Source organism: Rhincodon typus, chromosome 16 (genome assembly GCF_021869965.1).
Source record: "Rhincodon typus isolate 14 chromosome 16, sRhiTyp1.1, whole genome shotgun sequence".
In the NCBI taxonomy this organism is placed as follows: Eukaryota; Metazoa; Chordata; class Chondrichthyes; order Orectolobiformes; family Rhincodontidae; genus Rhincodon; species Rhincodon typus.
This window is the reverse complement of record NC_063347.1, coordinates 15,909,700-15,919,890: the sequence shown is the minus strand read 5'-3', so window position 1 is coordinate 15,919,890 and position 10,191 is coordinate 15,909,700. Positions and strand designations below refer to the sequence as shown.

The 10,191-nt window shown below is 43.3% G+C and overlaps 2 protein-coding genes across 2 annotated transcripts in view; both read right to left on the bottom strand.

The window, feature by feature from the left end:
- The window catches only part of LOC109927079 (proline-rich transmembrane protein 3), a 49,051-nt gene extending 42,262 nt beyond the window's left edge, over nt 1-6,789 (bottom strand). Inside the window, exons 1-2 of the mRNA XM_020526977.2 lie at nt 5,736-6,789; nt 4,425-4,514 (exon numbers count right to left, since the gene is read on the bottom strand). Coding sequence (XP_020382566.1) covers nt 4,425-4,514; nt 5,736-6,705 — 1,060 coding nt within the window. The 5' untranslated portion in view covers nt 6,706-6,789. The remainder of the gene's footprint in view (nt 1-4,424; nt 4,515-5,735) is intronic.
- On the bottom strand, nt 6,732-8,405 carry LOC125485162. The gene is made up of 3 exons (XM_048606698.1): nt 8,356-8,405; nt 6,814-7,667; nt 6,732-6,770 (listed from the first exon to the last, which is right to left on the bottom strand). The coding sequence occupies exons 2-3, from the start codon at nt 7,594-7,596 to the stop codon at nt 6,732-6,734; spliced, it is 822 nt and encodes a 273-aa protein (XP_048462655.1). The 5' UTR covers nt 7,597-7,667; nt 8,356-8,405.
- Between the last annotated feature and the right edge of the window lie 1,786 nt (nt 8,406-10,191).

Below are 10,191 nucleotides of genomic sequence, written 5' to 3'. Positions count from 1 at the left end.
AAACAACTGCACCTCCCAGTCGCGAACCATTTCAACTCCCCCTCCCATTCCTCAGACGACATGTCCATCCTGGGCCTCCTGCAGTGCCACAACGATGCCACCCGAAGGTTGCAGGAACAGCAACTCATATTCCGCTTGGGAACCCTGCAGCCCAATGGTATCAATGTGGATTTCACAAGTTTCAAAATCTCCCCTCCCCCTACCGCATCCCAAAACCAGTCCAGCTCGTCCCTGCCTCCCTAACCTGTTCTTCCTCCCACCTATCCCCTCCTCCCACCTCAAGCCGCACCTCCATCTCCTACCGACCAACCTCATCCCGCCCCCTTGACCTGTCCGTCCTCCCTGGACTGACCTATCCCCTTCCTAACTCCCTACCTACACTCACCTTTCCTGGCCCCATCCCCGCCTCTTCGACCTGTTTGTTTCCTCTCCACCTATCCTCTCCTCTATCCCTCTTCTATCCGCCTCCCACTCTCTCCCTATTTATTTCAAAACCCCCTTCCCCTCCCCCTTTTCTGATGAAGGGTCTAGGCCCGAAACGTCAGCCTCTCTGCTCCTATGATGCTGCTTGGCCTGCTGTGTTCATCCAGCCCTGCACCTTGTTGTCTCGGATTCTCCAGCATCTGCAGTTCCTACTATCTCAGATAACCAAAAGCTCGCCGGGGCTTAAGGAGAGTCTTAAAAGAAGAAAGTGAGGAAGAGAGGCTGCAAGGTGCAGGGAGGATGGTCCAGTGCTTAGGGTCTTTGCAACCAAAGGCATGGCCAACAATGGGAGAGTGATTAAATTCGGGAAAGCTCAAAAGGTTACCTGAGTGATGAATGTAGAGTATGAAACTGTAAGGACAGCAACTTACCCACTCCCACATGAATAGTGAAACTGACAGGAATTGCTTATACTAAGACACGGGGTGATTCTGCATCCTATTAATTCTGTTCTGAAGAGGGGTCACTGGACCTGAAACGTTAACTCTGAATTCTCTCCACAGGCCTGCTGAGTTTTTTCCAGCAATTTCTGTTTTTGTTTCTGATTTCCAGTATCCACAGTTCTTTTAATTTTTCTTTCCCTTATTAATTCTTCTTCTAAACTCTGTGCCAGGCAACAACTACAAAGGGGCACAGACTATCACACTTCTAAACAAAACTTCTTTGTGTATCTTTCCAACTCTCTAAATTCTTTCACATTTGTCCTCGCTCTTCCCCCATGCTCCACATTAGTCCACGTTAGAGTCAGGCAGGTTGTTTTATTGCAATTAAATACATCAGGGCTGTAAAGGTTGGCTCCGTTGCCCCATGCCTCTAATCCTAGCCAGAAGGAAGAATAGAGACTCAGTCCTCCATCAATCACTCCTGAAGACTGTCCTGCAACAATAACTACTATTGACATTATGCACAAAGTCTGTATGGAACTATCCTTTACCACTTTTCTGTCAAAGCTACAATCCTTATAATAGTAGACATTACTGCAGATTCTTCAACTAGGATATAATGACTTAGAGAGTATATTGCAGGGCTTATAACCCAGAAACATGATCTGAGGGTATGAGTTCAATCCCACCACAATTGCTGATCCAATTGAATTTTTCCAATTAAATGAATCTGAACTTAACATATTGCCATAAAAACCCTCTGGCTCATCAATGCTCTTAGGGGAAGGAAATCTGCTGTCTGCCCTACACATCATTCCAGATTCACAGTTATAAATTCCTATCTGCCCTCTGAAATGGGTAAGCAAGTACTCAGGGTTTGGAAGTAAATACTTACCTGTAGTGACAGTCACACACTGTAAATTAAGAACAAATTGATTCTGATGGACAAAAAATAGACATTTTGCTGCAAGTTCTATTCCACTCTGACCTATTGGCTGGAACAGTGGTGCCAGACTCTAAAGGAAGCTTCAACTCTCTTTGTGGGAAAGTGAGGACAGCAATTCACCTTTCTACAAAAACTGACCACATGTACTGCAAATTCACAAGTATCAATGTTTTTTCATGTGACACGGATCCTTAAGAATAAAAACTGGGGCACTGGGGTTAGCATTGCTGCCTCCCAGCACCAGGGACCCAGGTTCAATTCCACCCTTGGGCGACTGTCTGTGTGGAGTTTGCACATTCTCCCCACATCTGCGTGGGTTTACTTCGGGTGCTCTGGTTTCCTCCCACGGTCCAAAGAAGTGTAGGCTAGGTGGATTGGTCATGCTAAATTGCCCATCATGTTCAGGGATGTGTAGCTTAGGTGGGTTATAAGGGGATGGGTCTGGGTGGGATGCTCCAAGGGTCAGTGTGGACTTGTTGGGCCGAAGGGCCTGCTTCCACACTGTACGGATTCTAAAAAAAATTCTTCAGAACCACACAACCCAGAAGATGGGAATGTATAGTCTTTAACCAGGGTTCTGTAGTAACAAATATAACACAGCATGGAGCTGGAGGAACGCAGCATCAGAGGAGCAGGAAAGCTGACATTTTGGGTCAGGACCTTTCTTCAGAAGCGTCCTGAAATGTCAGGTTTCCTATTCCTTTGATGCTGCCTGGCCTGCTGTGTTCCTCCAGCTCCATACTGTGTTATCTCAGACTCCAGCATCGGCAGTTTTTACCCCTTCTACAGTAACAAGCTGCTTCTTTTTGTTTATGACAATAGTGTAGACAATGACAAAAGGAAGCAATTACCCTCTCAGCCACCCAGCTTCGACCACATCTCCCTCACCTTGCACCACATCTCCCCAATCTAAAATGCAGTCCTCCTTCAAAATTTAAATATTATCAGTCAGCTCCAAGCCTCACCCAAGTGAGAACTAAAAACCTCTCCCAATCATGGCCCTTTCAGACACTCCCTCTGGAAACTTTGCTAAAGTGTACCTCAGTGTCAATAGCATCAAATAATAAGTAACAAGGATATCTTTCTGATAGCCAAGCTAGTCAACCAAAACTAAACACCAAATGTTTTTCTTTTTCAATAAACACAAACTTTACTCATCCACATAAAGCGACATACAGTGACCTCATTCGTTTTATCACACGACATCAAGTCTTTGTTTCTTCCTCAATAATTACTCAATGAAGTGATTTACAACTTAATTAGAGCGAAAGACCTTCAACTGGCTTGAATCCCAGATGATTATAACTTTAGGTAAACACAACAACAATAACTTTCATTTATATAGCATCCTTTAAATAGTAAAATGTTCCCCAACTTCACAAGAGCATAATGAAACTAGATGTGACACCAAGACAGATAGGGAGATATCAAGGCTGATGATCTAAAGGAAAGAGGGAAGTGGACAGGTTTAGTGAGGGAATTCCTGTGTTTAGAGTTTTGGCAACTGGAGGCAAGGCTACCAATGGTGGACTATTTGAAATAGAAGATGCTTTCCAGACCAGGACTGGATGAGTGTGGCTTTCTCAGAAGGTTATAGGGGCGTGAAATAGATTGCAGAGATAGGGATGGCCAAGGGATTTGCAAACAGGAATGAGAATTTCAAGATTGAGATGTTATTAACGAGAGTTCAGTGAGGATTGGAGTGATGGGTTTGATGTGAGTTTTGAATGACCACAACTTTACATGAGATGGAATGTCTGCCAGGCATGCATTGGACATCAGGTTTAGAAATAACAAAGGTGTGAAGGGCAAAAAGATTACAAAGGAGAATAGACACGTGACTAACAAGTGAATCAAAGATTATCGGGATAGGCAGGAATATGGAATTGCAGCCATTGAATAGCGGGGCAGGCTTGCGAAGCTAAATGCCCTCATTCTGTTCTTAAATTGCACATCTGTATCACACTGAGGCACCATCTAGGTATTCAAACCTATTGTTTACTCTTTCTGTGCCACCAGAGGAGGGCTGATTGCAACTTTAAAACTTGTAACAGCTGAAAGAAAAAGTAGGTCAAAGTTGTCGAAAGCATCCTGTCTGGATTCACTTCCAAAAACAGACTTTCAACCTGAGCAAAGTGTTTTTCAAGTGGTATAGCTGAAGGGCTCAATGTGTGAGGTTTTGCCCAATTGACTGTGGATTCAGGGCTGCTTCAATTACCAGGCTTATAAATAAACTTTGGACTTTCTCAAGAGCTTTCTTTAATCTGTTAAAAGTAAAACATAGCAGTGAAGTAAGTCATGAGATAATTGCGTGTGTGTGTGTGTGTGTGTGTGCGCGCGCGTGAGAGAGAGAGGGAGTGTGTGAGAGAGATAGAGAGAGACAGAGAGAAAATATCAATGTATTTTAATATTGCAGGTTTTCAGAAAATTTGGGTGCCATTTTTGATAGAAAGGTGTGTTAGGAGTCTGTAAGTAAAAAGTACAGCTTGGCAGACACAGGAGAATCATTTATCCTATTCCAAATACAGGAATTAGCCTTGCTAGTGAAAGGCACTCATGTACAGTTTGGCTTCGATAGATACTATTGCAGCAGTTATGAAACAGATTCCCACCTGATTTGCCTGCCGTTGATGTTGTCATGACATTATGATGGGTTCCAGGCTTGCTGGTAACTGGTGGAGTTGTCTTCACTGTCGCAGTACCTTGAAAAAGATGTTTAACATCTGGTTTAACAAGGCCCAGGCAACACAGACAAATTGCAGTTGAGACAGAATAAAACTAACCAGAACTAGAAGACAGAAATGCACTTGGCTCATCTGTTTTTCATTTAATGCCTTTTACACCCCACTCTATAATAAGACAGAGCTGAAGAATGTAACAATCTTCATAATATTCTGAAACATAAAGACCAACAATTGCTGCATAATCGTTTTACTGTGTGCACATGGATTCCTTTGTATCCAAAGGGGTTCAGTATTTGAGAGTAGATAATCCCTCTTGTAACTAGAACATGGGTTTTGAGGGCACGTTCAGATCTGTCTAGCTGCGGGGAGAGAATTGGTTAAAAACATACTGACCCTCTAAATGAGAAGATATAATCAGTGAGTGTGTGCGTGAGTGTGTGCGGGCTCCTTTGATTGAGGTGAAATCATTAGCAAGTGCATGCATGCTTCTAATACGGAAAACAGGTAAAACAAAAACAAAGCACTGTGGATGCTGGGAATCTGAAATAAAAACAGAAAGTGCTGAGAAAACACAGCAGGTCTGGCAGCATCTGTGGAGAGAGAAACAGAGTTAACATTTTGAGTCTGATATGACTCACTCCAAGCACTCTGAATGAACCGCGATACCGAATGCGTGCAGAAGCTTCTAAATGAGGAGACACAATTGCTGTTTACACAATTGTGTAGACAAAATTTAACATGTGCATAAATTTCCATCACAAGGAAACAAGAATAACAAGTTTGTGTTGATTGTTCCCAGTTAAAGGGACAGGATTGATAAGTATATTTCACGCTTGGATCCTAAAATAAAGAAAAACAGGTTTAACAAGTGTGGCTGTGTGGTCATGTTGCCCTGAAACCCAAGGGAACAATGTGTCAAAATATATGCAGCCTCTTCCTAACAATGAAGGCAGGATTGTTTATTGAATGTAGCCCAACTTCACTCCTGTTCCCTTCCCCTCACTGTCAAAGTAGGGCCAGTGATTTTGGGAATGCTCCAATACAAAGGTCCTAGTTGATGTCCACATATCCTCTAACGCCAAGAGAAATCTCACTGCAGACTACCTACATTGTGGACTGAGTCAGGATTTTTACCATGTGCACAATTTTCACTTACATAGTCAGCTGGAGATGGCATCAGCCCAGAGAGAATGACGATCCGAATAGTTGGTTAAAAATGGAACCAGGGAAGCATCTCACCTTTCACAGTTGATGTCTCCGTTTGAAACACTTTGGTGGGATGGGAAGTGGGCAAAGGAGCCCTCGATGTTGTCCGAGGTAGACTCAAATTGGTCGTCGTCCATTTGGTGCCAATGCCAGGTTGCTGGGTCGTAGGAATGTGTGTTTTGTTAGAAACCTTTGCTGTCAGCCTTTGAGGTAGTTCTGTAGGTTTTGTCTGCAGCATTGCCATGTAGCTGCCACTCGGGGTATACTCTGCTCTCATATTTCTGGTGGATGTATGAATAGGGTTGACCTCTACTGACAGCATGCGTCTCTGTGCAGTTAACACAAAGAAATAAGTCGAAGTGTCTGTCCTTGTTGACTCAGTTGATGTCCGTCCCTTTCTGCCACCTTTCATGGTCAGGTGCTGGAATCCTGCTGTTGGGTGAATGGTAACAGTCTCTGTGGAAAGCACATCTCTGGCTGTTGGACTCCCATCAAGATCTGTCTCTGGAATATCAAAGAACTGTGCATCTTGTAGCACCTTAACAACTGTTGTCATGTTATCTGCTGGCTGTGTGTCAATGTCATGTCCATGTCCCGAGCTAGAGTATGAGTGAGTCATTTGATGGGCAGCTGAGGATTTACTAGCGCCGTTCATTGGTGTTCTATGCCATTGTGTTGTAGTTGCACTGTCAACTGTATCAAAGGACTTTTCACTTGGATTAACTTGGTCAATTATTCGCCTCTCTATTCCAGGCTCCAGATGCTCAGTGGTAGAAGAAATGGACAAATTCAGGGCATTTTCTACAATGTTAGCAGTGTACTGATAATTGTGTTGGCTCCCGGTTTCTGATGCATCGGTCACATTCAAGAAATCTATCTGATTGCTTTGTAGAGGAACACCAACGCTGGGCTCACCAGCTCTGAGCGAGCTTCCTCCTGTCACTGGAGAATAATCTGTTCCTGATTTAATTGGAGAAACAGATTGCAATGGTCCAGGAGTCATGTAACTCTCGCCTGGCTCATTTTTAATCAAGGATTGGTTCCTTTGTGCGAGAGAAGGACCAGCAACTGATGCAGGTGAAATGTATTCAGGCTGTCCTTCAAATTGTACCACAGCCTCCTCCTTTCCCAGTACAAAGGAACTAGTAAGTAAATGTTGTTGCTCGGCCACTGAATGATGTGGAGTTGACGTCTGAGCTGTTTTGCCAATGGCGATGATGCGTCCATCTGCTGGCTGCACAAACTCAGTTTGTTCAAGAACTGTGTGGTGGGTGGTGACCTCAAAAACAGGGGAATCATTTGGAGATGCCGCTGTGGGCTTTTGGAGGAAAGAGCTGGCATCTACTGTTTTGCCACGTTGAGAATTTCTGAGGCTTTGATGTGTTTGAACTGTTTGATAATCTGGGGTACCTTCAAATTGCCTCAATAAAGAGTAGTCCGTGTTATCACTTGTACGAGCAGAAGGGACCAGTGGAGCAGATGTATTTTCTAAAATAAACTGTTCAGATTCAAAAACATCCTTTTCAGTTGTTTCAAAATTGAAATCATCCTCACTATCAACATCCTCATCATCCCCACTAAAATCAAAACCATTGTCTCTCAGGGACCTCCTCAGGTGTCGTGCGGACTTGCTCGTGTTTGGTGGCAAGAAATGTTTGGCATGAACTGAGTTCTCGTTGGACATCTCAAGCAAAGGTTGAGGGAGGCTGGAAGAGTCACTCACAGCAACTGAGTTCAAGCTCTGCTCAACTTCAGGCGAATGAATATAGGTTGGATTACTGAATAGGGAACTGTCACTGGCTGCTTCTTTAGTAGGAGGGGAAGCGGTAGCTTGAAAGATACTGGAACAGATGAGAAGAAGCCTCCAGGTCTGTATCACACCTCGGTGCTCCATCACCACATGGATCTCGCAACTCACATTGATGTCGGAAATGTCCGTGTCTTTGAAGTGAAATTCTCTAATCCCTGAAATAAAAAGATCAACATTTAAAATTTTGAACTACTTAGCATTATAACTTTAATTAATGATTACATACTAATTAAACATCAGGACAGAAATTAGTGTATAGGGAATGGAGTTTCAGAGGTCACAATTTTTGAGAGATCTAATAGTTCATGAAACATCTCCATTTTCAGGAATGTTCGCATGGGGACATTGTGCTTACTATAGAGCATACTGTGGCTGTGTAGTTGCCTTATCTTTAAATGAACTTCACTAATTTCCTTGCATTGTCCAAGATGGGAAGGCTACATTCCATTTTGCATAAACAAAAGTGGCCAGGGTAGTCCAATTCACCATTTCTGCCCAGTTTTCCTTCATCATCTTATTACTATGGCACAATTGAGATTAATGTAAAAGTTAGTAGCACAAAACTACAACACACCACCCCATCCACATTGTATCCATTTCCATATCTCATAAAACAATAAGAAGAAAAAAAAACACATGACAAGATCAAGATGGATAGACAGAGCTACAATTTTCACTTAAGCGTTATTGCTTCTAAGAAACTATTTACACATTCAGCTCCACAGTTGCTTTACCTTCCAAAGCTGCTTCCCTTGGGTGTGTTCTACAAAGCAATACAATGAAAGCATGAGGCAATAACCACTGAATGAGGCACACCCAAAGGCTGATGACAGAAGAACTGACCTTTGAGTCTCCATTCAGATAGAATGAAAAATATCTGTAGTTGGGAAACACACTTGTTGACCTCCGCTTTTTATTCATTGCCGTTTCAAACCTGTTGAGTAAATAACATTTCACAAGTGTTTCAGTTCCTGTTGTAAGTTCATGTCCACCATTCTTTGACCATGAAGGTGGCTCTCTCTAACGACTGTTGTCCTTTGTTCATTCACTCAAAGGCCTGGATCTGAGTGTGTAACAACATGAACTGTTCTCTGTCTATTTTGTTGGTGTTTCCTCTCCCACCGTACTATTATACATTCATCTGTTAAAGTGTTCCTCAAATTTGACATCCATTCAGTAGAACTACCTACACTGCCATTAATGACGTATGTTCAGTGCAGCACTGTTATAATCAGTGAAATGTTCCATAGTTCAGAGGTTCTGAAGCGAGACATCCACAAGAGAATTCTAAGGGAAAAGTGCTCCTTTTGTTTGACTCTGATGAAATATGGTGGCATTCATTCCTGAACTGGCATGTGCAGGCCTACAGTGCGTACCGGGTTGGAGCAAATTACTGCAAATGCTGGAATCTGTACTGAAAACAAAAAATGCTGGAGATCACAGTGGGTCCAGCAGCATCCATGGAGAGACCGCAAGCTAACATTTTGAGTTTAGATGACTCTGATTAAGATGGCTCTGATGAAGAGTCATCTAGACTCAAAACATTGGCTTGCTCTCTCTCCATGGATGCTGCCTGACCCATTATAAATTCCATCATATTTTGTTTGCAATGCGTATAAGGTCAATGGATCAAAGTCAACAGCAATTGGAAGCTACCAGAAACTCTGTCTGCTAAAGATGTGTCGTTGAAAAGAGTCAAGCAGAAGTGAAGATGTACCACGAGTAAGACAGCAGTATTTGGAGATATTCCCATCAAATTCAGCCAGAAAGACTGTTTGCAAAGTCCTTATTCTCGAGGAGATAATGTTGGAAGTTACTTGACAGCCTGGTTCTCCTTCCCACACGTGCCCTCATCTTTCTAAACCTGATGGGTCTGCCTCTGCTAAAGGCTCTGACTAGATTCCAGATCTGCTGGGATCACTATTCAATGCACATTCCGGGAGGAGGTGGTCGTGGTTATGTAGTGGCAGTCTCACTGGGCTGGTAAGCAAGAACCCCAGAACAAGGCTATGGGAATATGGGTTCAAACTCCACCATGGCAGGTGGTGAGCTTTGAATTCAATAAAAGTCCGGAATTAAAAGCATTGTACTCGCTATTGATTGTTATAAGAGTCCCAATTGGTTCACTAATATTCTACGGAAGGAAATCTTTCCTGTTCTGATCTACACGTGACCCCAGACCCAAAGCAACGTGGTTCATTTGTAACTGCCCCCTGGGCAACTAGGGATGGGCAATAAATATTTGCCTAGCCAGAGACGCCCTCATCCTGTGAATGAATGAGCAAAAAAAAAACCACCCACAGCCAGCAGCCTCAATAGCCTGTGAAGAGGAGGTCAGATCCGGCAACATATTGGGCAGCATCTCTCCAGAGCTAGGGATTAATGTGGTGCACATTCCCAATCCCAATTAACAAAGCGTCCATTTTCTGGAGAGATAGAAAGCAAATTATTTCAACAATACACAGGCTGGAAAACAGTAGGTCAACATCTACAGAAAGAATGGTAACAGCGCCAGGGACCTGGGTTCGATTCCACCCTCCAGTGACTGTCTGTGTTAAGTTTCCACGTCCTCCCCATGTCTGCGTGGGTTTCCTTCAGGTACTTTGGTTTCTTCCCACAGTCCAAAGATTTGCAGGTTAGGTGGATTGGCCATGGGAAATGCATGGCTACAGGGATGAG